The 23,791-nt window shown below is 41.7% G+C and overlaps 1 protein-coding gene across 1 annotated transcript in view; it reads left to right on the top strand.

The window, feature by feature from the left end:
- Positions 1-23,791, top strand: part of ATP8A2 (ATPase phospholipid transporting 8A2) — a gene marked incomplete at its 5' end in the record, with an annotated part of 553,717 nt that overhangs the window by 340,498 nt on the left and 189,428 nt on the right. Inside the window, 2 exons of the mRNA XM_081046135.1 lie at positions 7,616-7,799; positions 11,682-11,792. Of these exons, the coding sequence (XP_080902261.1) occupies positions 7,616-7,799; positions 11,682-11,792 (295 nt within the window). The remainder of the gene's footprint in view (positions 1-7,615; positions 7,800-11,681; positions 11,793-23,791) is intronic.

Below are 23,791 nucleotides of genomic sequence, written 5' to 3'. Positions count from 1 at the left end.
GTACTTATAGAACGCCATGGAAATTTTAACCTTTCTGTAATTTGAATTCGATATATGCCCAAATATATATGTTAGATTCCTAAAATCACCATAGAACTGCACCACCAAGATATAAAGCAAGATGATAGTGCAGCTAGCTGCCTGCTTCTCTCCTCCACTGGCACAGGCAGACTTTGTCACATTCTGCCTGTAGCATGCATTTAACCTTCAGTGTAATCAAAGGAAGACAACCTTAGAGCTGACACTGGTGAAATGCAGGGAAGGTTCTCAAGCATGTATGTTTCAGCTTACCTGAGTAAGTAATGCCATCAGTACAGCCGAGCTTTTAGAGTAGTCTCTCAACATATTGGCCTGTATTTCACAAGGGGTGGCAGAATCACATCAGGGTTCATGGTTATTTCATGCAAATTTTTATCAGCAATATTGAGATAGAGGCCCATCATTTTATTTAATCAGCAAGTTCAATGATTATCCTCCGGGCACTGTGCTGAGTCATCATCAATAGTGCAAAGGTACCAAGGTCCTTGAGCTTGTGATAGAATGTGATTTGAGACTTAAATATAAAGCCTTGGTTGGCTGATTTCATCACCCAACATCCCTGAGTCCATTTGTAAAGACTTGGTAAGCCGGTGTCTGGTAAGCCCTCAAAGTGCTTTTGCAAGATGATACAGAAGGACTAGCTGTTGGCTTATAACAGTCAAAGCATTATAATCGGAAGAGCCAGGGGAAATGAAAAGACCAGGCTTACATGTTAGCCTTTCCCAGGAAAGCCTTATGTGAAACCAAAGATTGTTGCCAACTATATGTCACTAAGAGCTGTCACAAAAAGCCTGACATAAGCCTATAATGTTTTTCAGGATAGAAGTAGAAAACAGAAACCCACTGGCATGTTTGGTCAGGAAGTTCGCATGTCCATCCCTAAACCACAGGTTAAATGGCGTGTTTTTAACTATTTTCTACGAATGATAAATATGGATTTCATCAAGGTGTCCAGTCATTTTTGTGTTGCTTTTATTCTCTCCATCTATGTATGAGTGAAGTAGTCTTTCACAATTACACATCAATAGCATGTTTCTATGTCTGTTATTTATATGGAAGTTAATGTATTTTTGTTTAAGTAGAACTGTATTTTTTTTCTATTACTTATAGTTATGCTTAGAGATGTAATTAGTCTAAGTATCATGATTTTGGTAGTCACCATTTAGTGAACGTCCACTGTATAAATCCTTGTGTTAGCATTTAGGGTAGGGTGGAGAAAGGGATGGATGGGAGAGGAACGAAAGGTGAAGGTTAGAGAGACAAACATATCCCACATAATGGATACAATCAGTCACACTGAATTAATAGAGCTTACAGAAATAAATACAACTATTAAATAATTTCGGGATCAATTCTTGGAACACTGGTAATCCATGTTGTCCCCCTTATGGCCTGTCACCCATCTGCTCTTTTAGGTGCCTGTTGAAGAGAGTAGCGAAAGAATAGTAACTGGAGACCTGGGGCATTTTGTAGGAAACCCCATCTTTTACCAGTCAAGTGTGGTCTTGAAATTTTTAAGGATTGAGAGAAATTCTTCCACAGGAGGGTCTCCATAACACCTTAATCTTTAGAGGAAATGCTAAAGCAACCAAAGCTAGGAATGCTCATCCCTGAAAGTGTGTTGCTCACTTCACAACTAGGTATATGGGGTTGTGCTCTCAGCCCTGTATTTTCATGCTTACTTTCTCCGTAAGCACCTCATTCTGTTTTTTAGAGTGTGTTCTACTCTAGCCCCCACCCTTATGAGGCTGCCTCTTGGCTAGGCCCTGTATTCCTTGGAATAAAACCTGAGCTGCTTCTCTACTTGTTGGATCTTTCTGAGGCACCATCTTGGATGGCTTCCTTGTGTATAATATGGCTCCTCTCTATGTGTAAGTTTTTGGGTCTGCTTTCCAACCATTGAGCGATTGTGTTTCGGTTTCACTTCTTTGAGCCTCCACGTAAAGCTGGTCTCAGCTACCTACTGGGTTCACCTGGACATACTCTCCTGCCTCCTGCTTGCCCCCTTCCTTGCAGCCTCACATCTTCCACCATGCTCTAGAGGCCATCCCACGCTGCCAAAATCATCTGCTTTTGGAGCTTGGGCTACAGTGAGATGTACCAAAAACTGAGACATGAGTTTAATCTGAGAGAGTTACACATTTTGTGTCAGAGCACAGATGTAGGACGTTCCCAAAAGGAATAATTGTCGAAAGTTTGGACAACTGGCCCTGTGTCAATGCACAAAATGCACCTAAAGAAAGGGCATGGGGGTCAGAAGGGTGTTGGTCAGCCAAGGATGTACTCATTTAACAGATAAGTAGGGTAGATTAGTTGTTTTTAGATTTTAGACTTATGTTAAGGGTTTGTATATCTACAAAGTCTACATGAGATTTTTTTAAGGTGCTGCAATTTTCAAACACTTAGGATCACTGACTGCTATACGAAATAAGATATAGTATTTTGTATCAATGATTTTTTAATCAAAGAACATCTCTTTCACAAGGATGTTATCTTTCAGTTAACGAGAAGATGGAAACTTTCACAAATGAAATCATATACAGTGGTACCTCGGTTTTTGAACGTAATCCACGAGTTCTGAAACATTTGAAAACAGCCGACAGCTAGGCCTCAGGATCTAGCACTCAGCGGAAGCCACGTGACGTGTTCGACTTTCTAGTCGTGTTTGAAAACCGAAGCGTTTACTTCCGGGTTTATTGCGTTCAGAAACCAGAATGTTCGTCAACGGAGATGTTCAAAAACTGAGGTACCACTGTACATTGGTTCTTGCATTGTTCAAAAATCTTATAAAGCACTGTATACCCTATTTTGGTTTGTATTTTCCCCTCTGACCCACCTACGTGAGACACTCAGATTGGAAGACCATCATCAATGAAGTTGCAACCCAAATTTGTACTTAACTAATTTGGGTTTAAAAGCAGAGGACCTACATGTACAAAGCTTGAAAGAAGAGGACGAGATGCAGTGTTTCCGCTCATTGGTTGTTCAGTGTCACTCGGTGAATATTTTGCATGTGTCTTGTGTATGGAAATGTAAGCTTCACTGAGTAAACCATTTGAATAAGACAGAACTTGTGATGTTGTCCAGGCCAGTGGTGGCTACTTCAGAGTGATCCATAGATAAGGAGCACGACATCACCCAGCAGCTTGTCAGAATGTGCATTCCCGGGGCCCACCCCAGACTTCCTGAATCAGAATCTGTATTTTGATAAGCTCTCTAGATGATTCTGATGCTAACTCAAAGTTTGAGACTTAGTGATCTCAGCCACAGACCTTGAAATCTCTTTTTTGAGTCATAAGGACTGTCTATTTGGAATAAAGAAGTTTGGAAGTACAATTACCGAAAGTATTTAGTGACTCTGGTTAATTAGTAAGTGTTGTAGCCCTGGCTGAAATCCTCCTGGATGCTCCCGGGAGGAGTTCCTGTAACTCCCCTGGCTCAGCTGAGCTCAGTTTACACATCAGTAATGAAGGCCAGTCTCTCTTTGATAAATGGGACAGCTGAGCTCTGAGAAGGGGACATGTTTAAGTTTGTTCAAATGATACTGCAAGATCAGAATTTAGAAACTCAGTCTGACACCAGGGCTTCTGTAGATCGGATACATTAATGCATGATCATTAACCCTATAAAAGCAGCTACCAATGGTCATAGTTAAGTGTTATGTTTGAAATATCTTTTGAAAGTGAGTTTTAAAATTTCAGGAACACACAGTCCTTAATTGAGGTACACCAGGACACATTTTTATGTTAGAATCGATTGTGTCAGCCAAAAGAAAAGTGGGGAGAATAGCTTTCCAGTTGATTGAAAATCTTTGAATTATATTTCTATTCGTAATGCACCAAAATATGGTAGAGAAGTGCCCTGAGCACCTCGCTTGGCTTAGATGTGGTCTGGAATTCTTATTTTACCAGTTGAATGCTGGGAATACTTATTAAGTGTGGCATGTGATTCCAGGTCACAAATTAAGATTAAAAAAGAGCTGGTTTGTGCTTCATGGTAACTCGGCATACTATAAATACTACGTATGGCTGAAGCGTAATGGTACCTATTCAGTTCTGTGAAAATTAGCTGTTTGACATCTGTTGTGAACCCCTAGTGTGTGCTAGAATTATGTTTTCTCAAGGCATTACAGTTGAGGGCATAATAAATCCTTGATGAGAATTTCATGCTTCTGAAACACAGGGCTACGACTTGGTTTATATACCCAGTCAGACTTTCTTTTTATTTTCGCTTTTTGGGAAAAGGCAGATGTTGGACTTACATTGATTTTACTTTAAGCCATCAGAATCATGACCTGACTCGACTTACTTGAGATGCAAATCCCAGCATGGCAAACGTAGTGAGTATATTTGACACGCAGCTTGTCTCGTGTTGGTCGGCTTATTGCTAAACCCCCTAACATAAAAGCAGGAGCTTTAACCTCAAAGAAAACCTTGGATTTGTTTAGCAATTTCTCTGTTCCATCACTACAACCCTTCCAAATTCCCACAGCGCGGTGTTCATGTAGCCGAGCTTTCTGCTCGTGGGTTCTTCTCTCTACACCACTTCAGTTTTGCTGATTAAGAGGCCAAGTTGCCCGATTACTTGGGTGGCACCTACAATCTCAGGGCTGGTCTAGTGCTGTTTAGTGTCTGTTACATGCTGTCTTGGGATATCTTCGTGAACGCACAAGAAGCGTTGGAGATTAAATGATGGCACCATTAGGTAAGATTCCACTCCAGTGGGTGAATAATCGTACTGGAAGAGTGATTAGCGTAATCATGAAGAGGAGTGATTAAGGCGCTGGTTTCCAGAATCTCTGGGTTCACAGTGCCCCAGTGTCCCAGTAAGTGCTGTGTAAAGCCCCCGGGCCAAAAGAAAAACTGAACAGTTTCTAACTCTTAAGTAGGTAAGATGAAGCAATTTATGGAGTATTTAGGTCCAAACAACTTCGCGGACATTTGAAACAATAATGCACATAAATGAAAGAAATAATACTTACTTATTTTTCATCCTTAAGTAATCATAATCACTTACCAATGGCATGGTATAATGCACCTGCCGAGCACTGTACGACTTCTCAAACTTGGAAGTAAAAGTGGGTATTTCCTGTTCTCCACTGGTTTTTTTTCACAGTGTATTGGCTTTTTATCATAGCAGCCCTGAAAGCTCAGTTTCAGAAAGATATGTCATGCAAAGGAAGGTAGCGTGATCGAATGTAGCAACTGTGAGCTACTTTGAGCTAGGTTTTTATATCACTACCTGAAAGATGTTGCTGCATTTCCCTTGAAAATGTTTAATTTCCCACGATAGCACAGTTTGGGAATCATGGGTCAGATGACACGCAATTCTCAGAAGTGTCCGTTTTCTTCCCCCAACAATTGAGGTTTTGCAGGTGGGTAGGAAATAACATTTTTTTCACACGTGACAGTAAGCAGGATGCTTTCACATAAATACATCACAACCATCTCATTCTCCGAATTTCATTGATGAAAAGACAGGAACTGATAAAATTATTCTCCCTGTGTATGTAATTCATATGGGACACAGAAAAAGTCATGCTCAGTTATTTACCTTTGAATCCTAGATCATCTTCTCCATATAATATTTGATCTCGGCGTCTACTGAGTTGAAAAATAACACGAGAAATCACATTTGTGTAGCAAATTAGAATAGTGAGCTGTGTCTGCCAATCAGAAATTTAATGAGAGAGAGGAATGGAAAGATCAGCCGTTGGCTCCAAGCGTCAGTTGCTCGAACATGGAAGGAATAGATACAGTTTTATATCCCTGTGTGTTAAAATTGCTTATGTGTAGCTGATGGGAGGCTCGATGATAAATGATAGTAAAGTTTCCAGTAATTTCACTTTAGGCTACATTAAGGTCAGTCTAGTGTCTGCTGCCAGGGAGATGGTGCATGTGCTCTCAGCCGTCTGGAATATCATACTTGGAGCTATTTTTAAGCTCTGAAGCATGCCCATTAAATAATGGCTGAAGGACCTGAGACGTAGCCACCAGAGACAGATTTAGAAGGAAGGGTGTGATGGGGTGTCTTTATATTTCCACTTTCCTAATATTTGAAAGAAAAGTTATATTTGTTCTAGTCTAGTGCAGAGGACACAATTAGTACTTTTAACTATGCTTACCAACCATAAAAATAATAATAATTTATATTATTTATTAATTTATATTTATTAATTTATATTATATTATTAATAAAATAGTAATAATAATAATTTTCCGTGGTTGCCAACTACCCCAGGAGGCTGAAAAGTCCCATCATTGAAAATCCCTGTGAAAATGATGAAAGAGATATCAGATCACACAACATGGCTTCTAAAGCCCTTTCAGTCCTTAGATTCTGTTTTTCTAACTTGCTGATTTTCATTTCTTTGTAACTGAGCAATGGCTTTCAGCGTACCTGTGCTTTAGATTCAGCTTGCTGTTTCACCAAACACGTTTTCCTTCCAGAGTTGGTAAAATGTAAGTTTTCTGTTGGAAACAGGCATTTTTGTGGGTTGGAGGCCCTTTGAAAGCTCATAGCACTACTGGGAAAGTTTTTGAGTGTCCGTTCTAACTTACAAGTCTGGTCTCTGTGTGGCTGCGTCCAGTGTACTTCTGGGAACTCAGAAAGGTCTTTTACTCTGTGTGTGTGTGTGTGTGTGTGTGTACGTGCTGTTGTTTTTGTGATTCGGGACTTTACCTGTAAATTTCCCAAATCAAATAGCTTACCAATTCAGAATTTAAAATAAAAATATGTTAGTCCTGAGAAATCCATCCTTCTACCCTGCTGTCCTATGCTTCACTACGGTTCATGTTGTGTGCTTATACACCATAGATCTGTATTGGGTCTTCTTCCCCGACGACTGCAGGGCTTATGAGCAGTAACCCACCTTCTGTGATTCCTTGTAGACACAAGCCCTCTTAGGCCGAGGCTGCTCGCGTCTTCCCCTTTGGGCTGTGCTGCTCCACAGTTCAGCCTTAATAGACCTTTGACCCCTGTGAGTCCCCTTCTTAAATCCTCTGCCTTGGCTGTCTTTCACATGCCATCTTCATCTCTGGGGTGGACTTGGAGAAGCCTCCCTTCTTTCCTCTTACTCTAGTCCTCTTTCTGTATTTGTCAAGCTCTGCCAATTTCCTTTCCCTCTTGTGAAAGCAGAGTTTATGGAAAATTCCCTTGCCAGCCTTAGGTTGTGTGTGGCGTACAGCAAAGCAAAAATGGGGTCTGTACTCCTTTTCTGACTTACTGGGAAGACATTTCCTAAGGCTTCTATCACCAGCGTAAGTGCCTGTATCTTTCAGGAGGGCACATATGCCCCTGGGGAGTTTGCACGTATGGCTCTCACTGAGCAGAGTGATTACAAATGGGCTGTGTTTGAAGTCAGTTCTGAGTTGTGTATTTCATCTGTGCAGTTGGCAAATACTTGAGAGCCACAAGCTACTGTTTTCTGAAACCTTCTTTGCACACCAACATAAAACGTATGTATTGAACTTGGAAATTGTCCAGTAACTGCCCTTTTCATGCAGCGAAATATAGTTTACAGCTGTTTCCTCTGGAAAGACACATCTAGTCATCATTGCTCTTTCTTCTCTTACAGAGTGTCTCCTCTGCAGAAGTCAGAGATAGTGGATGTGGTTAAGAAGCGGGTAAAGGCCATCACCCTCGCCATCGGGGACGGTGCCAATGACGTCGGGATGATCCAGACAGCCCACGTGGGCGTGGGAATCAGCGGGAATGAGGGCATGCAGGCGACCAACAACTCGGATTATGCCATCGCACAGGTCAGACGCATGGTTGACCAGCTGTCTCATCCTGTTGACAGAGCTGTAGCTGGACATGGAGGTCTGGTTGGTGTTTGAGTCCAGCGCTAAGAACTCTGGCACCTCCCTTTGAGGTTGCCATAGGTGAACCACTAATGTACTTGATTTTCTCTGTAGTCCTGAGCTTGTGCAGTTTGGAGGCCCTGTCCTGACCATTGGGTTTCTCTTGGCCAGCCGTGTGGTCGGCCAAGCTTTCTGTCCTCCAGGCAGGTATCATTGCTGACAAATAGGTCCCTGGTCCTGTTAGTAATGATCTCTTGCCTTCAACTCCCTCATGTGTTGCATATGCTTTTCCTTATGCCACCCCGTGCCAAAGAGCGGCCGTGCTCATAACATCCACTGTCTACAATTCCCATTGTGGGGTCTCCCCTCTTTTTCAGAGGTGCTAGAATGTTTTCTCATCAGGCATTTAAGGTCGGGGGAAAGAAGGGGTTTACAGCTGCCACCTGCTCTATAGCTGAGACCAGGGCACTGCCCACGACCACTGCCCTGAGCACAACTGGGGTTTTGGGCCATAACTGCCCTGTGGTCAGTGGCGAACAGCCTCCTGCACTTAGGCCATGCTCAGCCCATTCCTCTCTGGAGGGAACAGCGCATGCAGAGGCCTCTCTGATGCGCTGTACATGTGGCCCGAGGATGAAAGAAATGTCTGCTCCTTCATGACAGCCAAAAAGTAAAGAGTCAGCCAACCTCCTGACCCCTAGGGTACGTCTCTAAACCATTTGGCCTGCGTGATCACACAGAAAATCTAGACATGACAGTGAACACAGAACGTTTCCTCCTATCTCCTGATTGCAGGAGGCTATGATTCAATGCTACTTGTTTGCTGGTTAGCTGGAGTTCCTGTGTTTCCCCTGTGCTTAATCTCTTGAAAAACGTGTTAACCTTAATCACATGAACGCAAGTAATAACGGCTTTTTCTCTCATGCAGCTGAAACGAGAAGCTGCATATAAAAGGGGAATGAGCTTCCAACCACCCCAGGGCTGTAGGCTGGTCCTCTGCAGCTCTGGGGCTCCACCTCCCCGAAGGGGGGCTCCGCATGAGATCACCTCTCAGATTCCCTCCCAGTTCGTGGTTCTGCAAACCCAGAGAGGAATTACAAAATCCTCAGGGCTCTGAAAAGTACATGAAATCAGTCTTGTGCCTTTGTCGATTTCAAATAAATCCTCAAGATCATTCCTCCAAGTAGATAGAAGGAATTCTGATTTTACGGGTGGGAAAACTGGGGTGCCTTCACATTAGGTACTTGTCTCAAGTCCGAGCATCCAGGGTCAGAGAACACCAGACCTGCACGTGACCTTGGGGACCAGCCCCACACACCTGCCCGTTTACTTTCCTGAGGCAACGACTCCAAGGCCTGGGGGACTCACGCTTCCTGTAGTCTGTCAGCAACTGTAGATGTGACGCACCCCAGCATTATTAAATACTTGAGTTGTAGCATCATATGGCTGGAAGGGGTCTTTAGAGGTTTCCTAGGAGTTCCAGGCAAATATTTGTCTGTCTTTTTCTTTAAACTGTCTGGGGAAGGGTGATTCTATGACCTGCTCTGTTGAAACTGCATCCTAATAGGATGTGGGACTTGGAGCAATCGCTCTCTTCATATTAAAAGCATCAAAGGAAGGTAGAGCTGGGTTTTATAACCCTGTTTGGGGGTTTTCATGCCCCTCCAGCATAATAGTCACCTCTGCCAAAGGAGCTGACGAATGCCCCCCCACCTCATGTCTGTGGGTTTTCGTTTCTCCCATCCGTAGCCCTTTCATAACTAGGTAGAGGTCCCACTATTTTAGGGCAGGGTTCCTCCTTGCCTCACAGCCTCTCTGCCCAACAGTGTGCCTCTTCTATAATTATTTAGTGGGACATGCCACAATTTGATGAATTCCAGCCTATCTTTATCTGTTCGTTTCAATGTGGATGAATACATTTTTGACTGGGTTTTTGAGAAAGTGCCCTGTAGAGTTCTACACAGAAAAAGAACATTTGAAGACTCCTCCTTGAAAAAAAGGACGAAGTAGGCAACACTCTGGTTCTGTTTCCTTCCTGCCTGCCTGTGCCTTTACCCAGGCGGGCGGTTCCCGGGACTGACAGCCGTCTGCTGATTTGCTGCCTTGCCTGTGGGTAGTCTGCACTGGCACCTAGAGCCTTCAGCCGCCTCTTCTCCTCAGGAGAGTCATTCCTGCCCCCGACCTTCTTAATGTTTTCTGAATGACCTCTTGAAAACAGCATTTTGATTTAAGGTATTTTTTTTTTTCTGAAAACAAATCATTGTAGCGCTAAAGCTGAGACCTTCTGGATGATTCCAGCAGATGTTCTCTGTGCCCATTGAAGTCCAGGGGCACAGAGAACATCAGGGGGTCCAGGTCAAAGACAAACTTCCTTTTTATTTGTTTGGCTAGTTATTTTATGATTCCCCCTTCCCCTTTCGAATTCTTAATAACCCTTTATGGGCAGTTTTATTTTACCATGTGCACCTACTCCTGCCATTTTGAAGTCATCATTTAGCTTTTGGAGTATGGAGGTGAGGGCCCTGCCTCACCTACTCTTCTGGAAGAGCTCCTCGAAAGGTGCTGTCATACCGGATCGAGTCCCCTTCTTTAGTACTAATGATAATTATTATGTGGCTTCCTCTTGAAAATAATATTTTTTTAAAAAAACGTTGTGTTTTCCATCAGAGCCTTTCCTACAGTTAGTTAAATTTAATTTCAAAAGGTATCTGAAATTAATAGGAAGTTTACAATAGCAGAAGAATTTCTAATATTTGTGGACGTTCTCAGTAAAGCCTGATTATCTCTCTTGGGACAGCCTTGGGGTTTGAGCTTGTACTCAAACCTGTGACTTAGAACAGGGAATTAAGGTTTTCATCCAGGGCAACCATGGGGGAAATTCAAAGTGGTGTGAGGCTCACTGAACGTACAGAAATGGTGAATTGAAGCAGGCGTGTTGCTAACAGTGCAGTCCCGCCAGAGCACAACACAATCCACAGCACCGAAAACACTCATTTCCCTCCCTCCAGCTCAGTGCTCACACTCTTGGGGACATTCGTGACATAGGACACAGGAGGCTAAGCCAGGCTAGGGGGACACTGAGGCGACATGCTTCAGGTGGTGCCCCAAAACCCCCTGCCCTAGAGAGGATTCGAATATTTATTGGAATATTCGAATATTGCTGAGTATTTCAAAGTGTAAGAGCCATTACATTCCTCTCACCTTAGCCTGTTAGCTGCTAGTTGGTTTTTGGTTTTTCCTGACTGCGTCGCACTGTAGCAAGAGGTGCCTGTGCTATGGAGGCAAAAAGGGAGAATAAAATGGGTACAGAAATAGAAGGTAGAGGGTACATGCGTCTCTGTGTGTGTCTGTGTGTGTCCATACTCATATGTGTGTGTCTGTATGTCTGTAATTGTTTTCAACCCACAGGCTATCAGTGGAAATAGGATAGGGATATATGTATGTCCCTTTTTCAAAAGGGTACTGTTACTATTGTCGCCATAAAATCTGTGATTGAATAGAGGTATCTGATTCAAACTGTTACTTTTCTTCCAGTTCACCTTCTTTTAATAATTAAGACCCTCAAGAAGCATCTGCATGAATTGAATTTCATGGGTGTAACAATTAGAAGTCCAGCCACATATTTGGGGGAAATAATTGTGTAGCTCAGAGACGAGATGTGAGCTGTTCTCACTGGGGCCTGTAAGCTCCATCTTCAGTTTTCTAAAGGGAATGGATTTCTGAGGTTGTCCGCAAAATCTGATTTTCTCTATTACCTTCCCTGTCCCTCCCTCCACAGGATGTTTTGTGACTTTGATTCCTAAGTGAAGCGCTCCTCTGAACTGTGTTTTCCTTTTTCAGTTTTCCTACTTAGAGAAGCTCCTGCTGGTTCACGGTGCCTGGAGCTACAACCGGGTGACCAAGTGCATATTGTACTGCTTCTACAAGAATGTGGTTCTCTACATTATCGAGGTAAGTCAGGGACTTCTCCCTTGAAGAGGGAGGCCTTTCTTGAGGGCATCTTTGGTATTTCAAGTCATTGCCCAGAAGGATTTTTGTTAATGTCAAATTAAAGAAAAGGTGCTGCTGTGACTTATGGAGACCTGTGACACACATAACTTCTGAAGTTAGGGATACCTTCCAGAGCTGGGTCCTCATGTTGAGTAACCATAGCCAGGAGTACTCGGCCTTCTCTCCGCTTCTATGCCGCGCCCCCATCCCTGATGGGTGGACGAAGGATTTCTCTGTTCCAGTGTTCCTCGTGGCCTGAGTAGATGTTGCTGTCACTCACACCCTCCTCCCAGGGTGGTCAGAGCCTGGGCAGCAGTGTTCACACCTTTCTGGGTGGGCACTGAGACGTTGCTAGGCAACCCAGCCATTTTTTTTTTCTTTACTAGAATAAAAGGGCCTGATTTCTTGCTGGATTGCTCATGGAATCTGCAAGTTTCCTGAGCACTGATGCATTGCTTCTGGGATATCTGGAAGCTGCTACTTAAATACCTAGGGAAGGTGTGGGGGTGAGTGGAGAGTAAGCCAATAAGGTAATTGAGAAGATCTCAAGGAACTCATTGAATTGTCAGACTGTTTTTCAAAATGCTGGTTCAGTTGTAACTGAAATAAATGTGCTTGCTAGAGGGACTAGTGGGGAGAGGGGTGGGTCCAGGAAAATGTGGAAAAGGCACTTTTTGATTGCTCTCAGTGGGAATACCAGCCACCTCCTTTAAGAATAGTTCTGCTACAAACGTGTGGCTTTTGAGGCCATGATGACTAATAGTTTTCTATATATGTTTAGAAATGTGGAAGCAGTCAGTCCCTCTACGGAGAAATAGAAAAGCAATGTTAATTGTGTATGGTGTTGATTTCTCATTCTGTTATGGGTTATTTTCTGTCTGATTTCTCAACTCTTGACAGAAATAATAACCAAGGCATAGATCAACTTTTTCTGATGTGGTCCCTTAATATACTCAGCTCAGATCATTTAACAAGTGGTTTGCTAAAGTAACTGTGACTCACCATTTTTTTTTACCAAATTGTCTCCTCTTTCCTGTTGGATATTCAGGTCAAACATATACGTTCAAATCACTGACTCTAACAAAACTAGTAATGAGTAATTTTCCTGAGTTGTGCAGGTTGTTTGCTGCACAAGGTTGCCTAGCCAAAGGGTTGTGAATGGGGCTGATAGGAAAACCTGGAAAAAGAGATGCATTTTCCTATTTTCCCCATGGCCAGCCTGCTTGCCTTGTCTGCTCATCTTGTGCTGTAATATTCCACTCAGTTCCCTCGAAGTAAGACCTTTCAGATGTTATATGTCATGGATTTTGTGGTTTCTGTCTTCTTCCTGTCCACATTTTTACAATTCCCTTTTGACCCTTATAGGTGTTTGTCCCCTCTTTCTGTGGCATTTTTTGCATCTGTGATAGGAGTCACTCCTAAATGACACTTGGAGTCAGAGATAATTAGTGCTGTGGGCCAAAGTAAAGGAGGATTGGAATTCCCATTCCCACATGTCATCCCAAGTTCCACATGCGTTATAAGCTCCTGTAGCTGTTGGCTTCACAAGGATTCTTAATAATCTGGTTTTCCTCACCATCAGCAAATTACAGATAGTCTAGACTTCTTATCAAGACATTCTGCATGAAGCTCCCAACCCGCTAACTTTCCAGAGCATCCTCTGGGGCCCTTTTCAGTCATTTACACCTACTATCTTGCCTTTAAAAAAAAAAAAAAAAAAAAAAAAAAAAAAAAAAAAAAAAAAAAACTTCAAGTGGACTGAAGATGAGAAGAGTACAATTTTAGTCTGTCTGGAAATTCTATTTGGAATGAGGCCCTGAAAATGCCATGTGAATGCCTTAAATTAATGTTTCAGTTGGAGCTGGGTAACAGTTGCTAACTGGTCTTGTGTTAACAGCCTTTTAAAACATTCTTTACAAAATTCAAAATAAATAAATAAAACGTCTCCACCACTCTGTGCCGTTTGCTAGTTGGTATTTCTAGGAGCTATTAGTTTGAAAGCCTAGAAAACAAAGTCCTTGACTGAGGCCAGACAGTTAGAGTGTTGAGTTGGACAGTGTCTGCTGTTGCCACTGGGCTCTGTGGTCCCAACATGCACACCACCTACAATTTTAAAAACAGGAAAGTCCTCCCGGCATGCTATTTTAGTGTGTTTTGAACTAAAAGATCGAAGATTGTTGTAATTTCATTTGCTTATTTGCAAGGAATAGTTTTGCGTTCTAAATATTTTGAAATTAATTACTTAAGTGAGAATAATTTTAAATATATTACATATTTCTCTTAAATGGTCTCTTGTAACTCCAGGAGAAACCCTTGGCAATAGCTGGTATGTTCTCATCTCAAGTGTCCTCTGATATACGTAACTATTATTAGTCATTTAAAAAAACAGTCTAAAAGCAATTTGGCAAATTAAAAAGATACATACATCAGCATGTATGTGTGTGTGCGCGTGCACACACACACACAGTTTTAGCCATTATTATCAAGATCATTATATGATTTGAATTACCAATAAAGGTTGTGTAAAGTATGAGCTCATGATGTAATACAGTCTACTCACTCAGTCTACTAACCTATAAACATTTTTCTGTAGGCGTGCACGGCTATATTCTTCTGATTGCAATATGGAATACAAACAGAAGGTTCTCTTCATTATCATCCCAAACCCCCTTATGTATATTCTTTTCTGTATTTACAGAGATGTTTACATATACAGACAAATCAACATTTTTACAAAATATTGATCATACTTTGTACTACATTTTGCAATGCATGTTTTACTTACCAGGGTACTTTGAGCTCATTCTGGGTCATTACATACTGGGTTATTGCATGGTATGTCATAGTATAGTTTCCTACAATCTATTTAACCATTCCTTCATGGATGAATATTCACATCATCTCCAGTTTCACCCACGAAATCTTTTGTAGAAAGTCTGCTTTCCCCCTAAGCTGGCCATAAATATTCCACCAAAATGATACAGGTCTAATTAGACCATTTGCACAACCCCATGAACATAACACGTGTATGTGTTGCTATCTGTACCACCGATCCTTTGTTGCTGACAGGTCTTACATAATGATTACTTGGTGTGCAGAATAAACATCAAGTTTATTCTGGCAAAAGTAAGCATGGATTTGAGTGATTATAAAATAGAAACAAAATGACGGAATCAGTAATTTCATGGTGCCCCCAATCGTAGGTAAAAGTAAAACTACATACGGCCTTTGCTCTCTGTCCCCTTGGTACTGCCTTAATTTAGTACTGCAGCGAAAACGGCTAACTTCACCCCCTCAATAACCTATAATGCAGTCGGAATGAGCTTTCTGGAACAGCGTTTAGGACATACGTGCTCAAAACTGTTGGCAATGAATGAGTGAATGAATGTCTCTACCGTCTTCATCCTCTGCAAGGGTTCCAATGTCTTCCGATGAAATCCCCTTTCTCTCTCTGTGTCCCTGCTCCTGTGGTCTCTGGATCCCCATGGTCGCCGGCCCCGTCTCCCACCATGACATCCCTCTGTATTTTGCTTTGAATCAGTGCTATTGAAGTGTGATTAATACACAGTAACATACGCCTTTTTAAGTGTACAGTTCTGGGAATTAAAAGTGGGTTTTTATCATGAGAAACTAACTGGCAATTTTCTGTCTGCCTCCTGTAAACTACAGCAATAATGTGACAAAGCGTTCTGGGGATGGACAGTGGTGATGGTTGCACAGCAAAGTGTGTATACTTAATACCACTGAACTGTACACTTAAAAATGATTAAGATGGTAAACTTGATGTTGTGTGTATTTTACCACAATAAAAAAAATGCTAAACCATTTTAATAGAGTGTCAGAAACTCTTTGCCATTCTAGTCACCTTGAGGGAAACAAAAATCTATAGACAGATCATAGGTTTTGGAGTGTTCCTTGAAGGTTTGAAGAACAAAGTTTGTAAGTCCTTTTGTTTTGTATGAAAACCAATGGGATTTATAGATGATGTAATACAGAATTGTACACCTGAAATCTATGTGATTTCACTAACAATTGTCACCCCAATAAATTAAAAAACAACAACCAATTAAATGCTAAGTTTTGTGGCTGCGAGCAGATGGACCCTATTTCTCAGAAGGTAAAATCCTGTTGTGAGCTAGACTGCACAGAACTTAGCCTTGCCGGGCAGATGGGATTCCCATCAGCCAGCATTCCTGGTGTGTCTGTGTTGAGTGGGGGGCAGGAAAAGGAATAAAATTAGCAAAGGCAAGGGTATAGGGCTGTATGGGATATATGAGTAGCCACTGAAGGGAATATAAATAACCAGACATGGGTTTCGTCACTATTGGAAGCTATGAAAAGGAAGGGATTCGTTTTTCATTCAGGAATAGACAAGTGACATAGTAAAAGTGATTTCAGAAAATTTGTTGATATGTAGGGCAGATAGTAAACAGAGACCTTTCATGTAACTTTGGAGTTTTAACTGGGGGCTTAAATCATGCCCATTATGCAACTGTTTCCCAATTTAATTTATAAGCAGAAAGGAGACACTGATTTTTTAAACTCTTTGATTTTGACAATGGGAGGAATTTACCTTAAACACAAAAATTGGGGGTAGAGAGGTCAGGGAAGGACCTATAACTTTTTGAAGTCCTGATGTGACCACTTGGTAGTAATTCCTAAGAGAGGGTCAATTAAATTCTTTAAAGTCCCTACACTGTTTAACAAACTAGCAGTTGGTTATTTAGAATTTTCCGAATAGAGTACATTTTCAAAGCACAACAGCATCAGCATTTTAAGCATTTACTAGGTGTACATTTGTCCATGGACACTCTGAACCCCTAGGAAAAGGTTATTCTGAATGGATAAAATGTTTAGTGGTAATAAAATGCAAATAGAAAAATAACAGGAAAATTGCTTGAATTTAACCTATATTTCGAAAAATTATGGTATGGATGTCTTGTAAAGTTTGGTATAACATAAAGAAGATACAGCAAATTATCTTTGAAATAGAAATGAAACTTTGAAGTTGGGATGGTGATTAGTTGGTGGTTCCTAATACTGAGAATAACCATAACATATAAATATAGATGTGAAAAAATGGGAATTTTATACCACTTAGAGTGTCTACTTATTTTGGCAACACATATAAGGAATTTTAATGTTTTCTTGGGGTCATTAAACCAGTATGGATACAGGCCAGAAAATAGGATGCATGTTTAGCATGGATGGAGGTCTGGAAATATTATCACTGAATGGGGAATAAAGATTTAAACCATAGGAATTTTGAGGCCATATGAAACCTAACCAACAAAATGTAGTTGAAAGCAAGTTGAGACTTGTCAATATCTGAGAAGCCTGAAACAATCAAAGAAACAAAAAGCCTGAACTCTAAAATACTACAGGACATGAGACAAGCCTTACCAACATTTTGTTTTGTGTGTCTTCAAACTGAAACAGTAAAATGAATTATGGTTCGTGTATGAAATGTCATTCTTAGAGGAGTACTTTGAATTTATTTTTTTTTGAAAACATATACATATTCTCTTAAGGTTTTTTACATTTCTTTTTCTGTTGGACCTGTGAGAGGTTTGGTTTTTCCCTCCGTTTTCCTGGCCATCGTTGTTTGAAAATAATTATATCTAAATTGCTTGTAGGCAACCCTTCTTTCATTTACTGTCTGATTGACTTCTTGTTTAGGGAGCTTAGTTAAATCTGTTCATGTGGATTTGGTCAGCATATTCCAAACTGGTGTCTATTTCCTGATAATAACCCCACTGCTTTGTAAATGGTGAAAGAAGGTACTGACTTGGACAGATTGTGCTTTAAATGTTAAAATCAACAGAGAGTAGATGTTTTAAACGATGAACATTTTTTTCAGTAGCTTTTCCCTTTTAGCTATAATGCATGATTTAAATATGCATTATAACTCGAAAAGGTGTATTTCATACTTGCCTTAATATGCCTTAATATGCCTTAATATTTCGAGGCCTTAAATATGCCTCGAAAAGGTGTATTTCATACTTGACACACAATATGGTAAAAGACAAAAATCCTGATAGCGAGGCTTTCCTCCTCTGGCCTGTTCATCTGCCTTGTCAGAGGTTACTTTATGTTTCCTAATACAGAGTCATTATTTGAGGGGCTAGACTTGCAGTCATGAGCTCACTGCTCTGTAGCATGTTAATAGGTAAAGGTAACTTGAAAACCACAGTCAACGTATGGACCTTTCTCTGAAGGCTGCGGCTTCACCAAATCTGAAACCATCCGTTTCTTATAAAAAGCTTTACTCAGGTGTTGACGCCCAGCCTGTGGCAGCAGAATGGTAAGACCAGCTCCGCAAAGTTCCCCCTTTAACGGTGGGTAGTGCTGCTGGGTGTGACATGGGATGTGTCCCGATGGTCGTATGCACAGGTCTGATACCACACCCATTCCAAGAACATCCCAGCGTGTACATCCCAACCGTTCACGTTCCCTGGGTGCTTCCTATTTTGTGCTGGGAGCTGTTGAACAGTAATTACAACTTGAATATGTTGGAAGAAGGACTGTCGCTCCCATTGGGCAATTTAAAAATGGAAGTTAACTAGAAGCATGGTGAATAGTACGGTGGTTGCCTCTAGCATCCTCATTCTCCACGTCAAGCTCCGTGGGGCTGTGGGATGGAGATGAACAGGACAGAGCCCTGGCTGTTGGAATCGAGTGGGGGGTGCAGGCCGCAGTGACCTTGTGCCGCCTCATGTGCTGGCCTCCAGGAAGTCAGCCTGCAAGGAGAGCTCTCAGGAGTGGTGCTTCACAGCGGGCTGGCCTCCGGTTTCCCGGATGAAATGCGTTAAGACCTGAAGGATGAGGAGGAACTGATCAGGTGCAGGGGTTGCAGGAGAAGTTACATCACGACGCCAAAGAGAGGTCCGCACCTGTCTTTCCCATCCACCCTCTCGGTTTATTCCAGCTCAGTGATAAATGTCAGAAGTCAGCCCAGCCGTTAGTAAACAACAAGGAAGAGTTCACTTTGCTGGGGCGTTGTGTTTCAGAAGGAAGGTGGCTGCAGAACTAGTTAGACATGGGCTCAGTCCTAGTTGGTTGCTGCAGCTTATAGAGCTGGAAGTTTATTTGCAAAAGGGGGACGGGGCAGGGGTAGTTATAAAGCCAGAGAAATATGAGCAATCTGGAAGGATTCCCCTACAAGATACAGCATCACTTTGAACTTTATAAAAATAGACTCTTGCTGCCTTTTCCATGTGACAGATACATGCTTTTTAGAATGATATTTTTTGCAGCTGCTTTCACCTAAAAGGATCATGTAAAGACCCCACCATCTAAAAACAACTATATTTAGGCATTGACGTTCTAAAAAATTGAGTCTCTACCACCATAAAATGTTTAAACCTTCTTGGAATAAAATAAAAAAATTTAAAAAAAGCACAAGGCCATAACAAAATCATTGCAAAAGGACTCACAGGGAGATGAACTTTGAGAGGTCTGCGGTGTGCTGGGCCTGGGCTTTGTTCTGGGGTGCCCATTTCCCCTCCCTACCTGGTCCAGAGGAATCAACTGCCAGCCAGGGGGCCCAGCTCATCACCTCTGCATTAGCGCTTACCTATCCCAGCTTCCTTCTCTTCTGTAAGGTCCAACTGCAATGGGAGACAGCACCTGCGTGGCTTAGTACCGGTGCTTGTCAAGGTGAATGTCATTTCTGTTTACCAGATTGGTTCTGACTCCCCTAAGGGCAGGGACTGTCTCTCTCTGACTTTGTTCTCCCTCCAACAGGACTAAGTACACGGTGCTCAGAAACAGATAATCTATTGAACACATTTCGGTAGAGGCTGACATGTAAGAATCTACGGGGCTTTTTGGTTTTTTAAGAATATAAGACAAGATTACTTAAGCAGCATGTTATATTATTTGTCTTTCTTTTTAGGAAATGCCTTTCTGATGTAACTTAAATCTTTCCCAGTGCAATTTTCATACAGAGAGAGATACCCTCCAAGTATTAAAGAAATTGTAAAATGAGTTAGTCTTCTAACACTTGGCAAGAATAAAGGATAATTTTGATCGCATCCTTTAAATACATTCCTACATTAAACTACCTTTTATTTTGGCTGAAACTCTCAAACATATTTTCACTTTTGTGAAGTTGACTTTACCAATTAGATTTCTTTTTTTTTTTCCTGCTGGTTTTTCTTGCCATTTTACCCTGTTTGTATTGCTCTTCTGTATTTCTTCCTGTTCTTTCTTTTCTGCCAGTAGAGGCCAGGTTTCCTAAAACTTTTGAAATCCGATTTCCTTTAATTTTTCAAATTAATTTTGTGAGAGTGTGCAAGCTCAAATCCACTGATCATGCCTATCTATCCATTTTCATCTCTACACCCAAATAACACCTTTCTGCACAAGTAGATTTCAGTGACATTTGATTAAGGCTGGTAGAAAGTTTCAGATCAGGAATGGAGAGACTTCAGTTATAGGCTATAGAAAAGGGAAAGTGACAAAAGAAAAAAAATACCTCCTTGTAGCAGGTGAAGGAACAGATAACAGGAAGAGACAAAGGGAATTCATATCATCTCCCTCCAGTGATAGAGAATGGTCATTTTCTGTTTTTTGTGCTTTTTTTTTTACAGAGGTCTTTAATTTTTTTACACTTATGCCATGAATGCATACGGAATGGGTTCCAGCAGCTCAGGCTCCTTTCCATTGGTTCTCACAAAGTGTGCTTCTCTGGGTGGGGCAGGCTGGCATTTCAGTTGAACACAGGTACCTTTCTTTTTGTCTTCCTTCTTTTTCTGATCATTTTTCTTCACTCATTTCAGGAAGCTATCTCAGCTGTTAGGAGTGCTTAATATGCTCAATATGAACATCAGTTCTCTTGGCAAGAATCTTGCCCTTGTTTGTTTACAACAATGCCAAGCGCACGCTGAGTAACATTGTAGACCCTTCCGTTTTGCCAAGGTAACATTTGTGGGGCATTCCTTTTTGAACGGTGCCCATTCCTTTGATGTCTACAATATCACCTTTCTTGGCCACATGTATGTGGCCAAAGGGACAACTCCATGTTTTCTAAAAGGCCTGGAGAACATATAGCGGGTGCCTCTCCTTTTTCCCTTTGTGTTGGTCATTTTGACGAATTACTGGAAGATGGCGGTCCTGGCTAAAAAGCTGGTCACCTTTTTTTGACCATCCTATATTTGCTTGGAGAGGACGAGGAGCAGGGTGCCGTCTGTTCTGCTCCTTTTCTCTAAACTGACTTAGGAAAGAGACATCGATTTTGGCCCCATAGTTTTGGAATACCTTTCTGTAGGCAGGTAAAATGCAATTATTTATAAGGCAGTTTACCTTTCTTTTTCTTGGACTTAGAAGTGTTTGGGTTTTGACCTTTAGTTAAAATAGCTTCTCCGTTAATAAGTATCACATCAGGAAGCTTATTCCTCCTCTAGTAAATGTCTCTACTTTTAAGTGTAAATAATCTCCGTTGCATTCTGACAATTCATTTGAGCCACGATGTTGATTTTCCAGCCAATGTCCTGGGAGCTCAGTGCCCTTCACTTCTTACTCCCAGTGTTCTGGCAGATAAACCAAGTGGACCATTGAAAGAAGGCTAAAGACTTCGGAGTGTCGTGTATATGCGTTCTTGCCTGGTCATTCACACCAGGGGCAGGCACAGTAGATTAGTGCTAGTAAATACTGCCTGTACCTCCAGAGCATGCCAATAGAACAATACTGACTAAGACATCAGGGATGCTAGGAAGAAGTTTATTATTGCTCCTTTAACTAAGCCGCATGTCCTGTTGAAAATCATGTCGTCAGTCACTGTCCACTTACAAGTTGCTTTTTTATAACATTAGTTATTAACTAGAAGCTTTCACCTCCTTGTTAGCTTCACCTTATTAGTTTTCTTTATTCTTTGAAGGTGTTTATTAGTGTGGCATGCTGCTTTCTTTCTTTTATAAGGTATAATTTACATGCAGTAAAATTTCCCCTTTTTAGTGTACAGTTCTGTGAGTCTTAACACGTGTACAGTAGTGTCATTGTCACTCCTGTCAAATATAGGACAATGCCATCCCTGCCCAAATGCCCCCAGTCCCCTGTGCAGTCAGCCCCTTCCCCCACGCCCAGTTGCTAGTGATGGCGGTCTGTTTTCTGACCCTATCGGTTTGTTTTTCTTCAACTGTCATGAATGTCATGAGTAGAATGGTACCGGTCATGGTCTTCTGATTCTGACTTCTTTCACGCGGCACAATGCACGTGAGGTTCATCTGAGCTGTTGTATTGGTAGTTCCTTCCTTTTTATTGCTGGGTAGTGTTCCATTGTAAGAATAGGGTTTCCCATGGTTGGGGAGGTCAGTCCCAGGGGTTTGTGAACCAAGGACCAGGAAGTCACTGGACTCCAGGCAATATCATAGTTTAAGGAGTAAAATTGGACTAGAATAACACGACCATAATAAAACAAGATGACAGTGGTGGAGGGGTGAGTGGGCCGGGTGAACACCGCCTGCTGACACCTCCTGCGGAGGAGAAAGGCCAAGAGCCCACAGACTTGTCTTCCTAGAACTCCTCTTCCATCTGCTGTCTCACTGGTGACTACCATTATCAGGGAGCAGCATGGCAAGGGCAGGGTGAGGTTCAGCAGTCAGACCACCTGGGGGCTGTGCTCCCAGCTCAAGCCACACAAATTTGGACATGTCTCCTGTCCTCTGTAAAATAAGGATAAAAAAGTACATACATGGAAAAGTTTGTGAGGACTAAGTGAAGCCATATAGGAAAGCCCTTAGAATAGTGCCAACCATACAGTGAGCATTATTTTAAGTTGTTTAGTATTTGTCGAACCTTATTGCTATAATATTGTTATGGGCTTGAGGCTCTTATAGTCCCTGGAATCTGCCCACCACAGCAGGGCAGTCGACCAGTCCGCCTTTTGCTGGAAACCTTCTGGGGAGGGAGTCAGTCTTCCTTTACTGCATCTTTAGACAGCTCTACCTCAGACGTAGCTCTTATTGTATACTGCAGCTACATGCAGTCACCACAGAGCAAAATAACCATGGTGAATCGGTGAGAGGAACTTGAAGTTTGCTTGCTCCTGGTCTGTGCATTGCTAATAACTGACATGCTAATAAATAATTGTATTCCAGGAAGGTGGTCACCTGCTCATAACTGAGAAATAATCCTTCTAACATCATCTGTGGCCTGATCTTCTCCCCTGACCCAGAGTGGCATTTACATTTTTCGTCAATTATCCTCAAGCCTCTGGTGCTCACACATTTTGCCTGGGTTACATCAAGAGTATTTATTTTTGAATAATTTTTTATTAGTTTCAGGTGTACAAAACAACATCATAATTAGACATTTACACCCTTCACAAAGTGATTACCCCCCCCCCAAGTCTACTACTCCTCTGACACCGTAGAGAGCTATTACAATACAATTGACCACATTCCCTGTGCTGTACTTTATAGTCCCGTGACTATATGCCGGTGGAGGGGAGGGGAAGGGTGCCAAAAAATGTCTACAAGTGGACACTTTGGTCAGCGTTTCTCAAGCAGTAGTTCGCCGTAATCAGAAGTGTCTGGACGCTGATGGGAACCACTTTGAGCACCTCTTGTAATTGCAGAAGTCAAACGTGACTTGTGTTCATCTTTTGTTATTGATATATATTGAGTATTACAATTTTAATATAGTTTTCCTCTTTTAAAATGTGTATACTTTTTTTGGCACCATCTGTATATAAATTATAGTTGACATTCAATATTTATTTTATATTAGTTTCAGGTGTACAGTGCAGTGGTTAAGCATTCATATAATCTATGAAGTGATGCTCTCGATAAATCCAGTACCCATCTGGCACCCTACTACATCAAGAGTATTTAAATGAAACCTTAAAACTTGTACTGTGTCCCTTAAAACTCCAGCCCCTTAATAGTCCACTCTTCTGGAATTTGCTGGAAGGAATCCAAATGAGAGTGGTTCTTCTCCAAGAAAATGAGTTTCACTGG

The sequence above is a fragment of the Rhinolophus hipposideros genome (assembly GCF_964194185.1).
Source record: "Rhinolophus hipposideros genome assembly, chromosome: 4".
In the NCBI taxonomy this organism is placed as follows: Eukaryota; Metazoa; Chordata; class Mammalia; order Chiroptera; family Rhinolophidae; genus Rhinolophus; species Rhinolophus hipposideros.
Note: the sequence above shows the minus strand (reverse complement) of the source record. Positions and strands in the feature narration are given on the sequence as shown.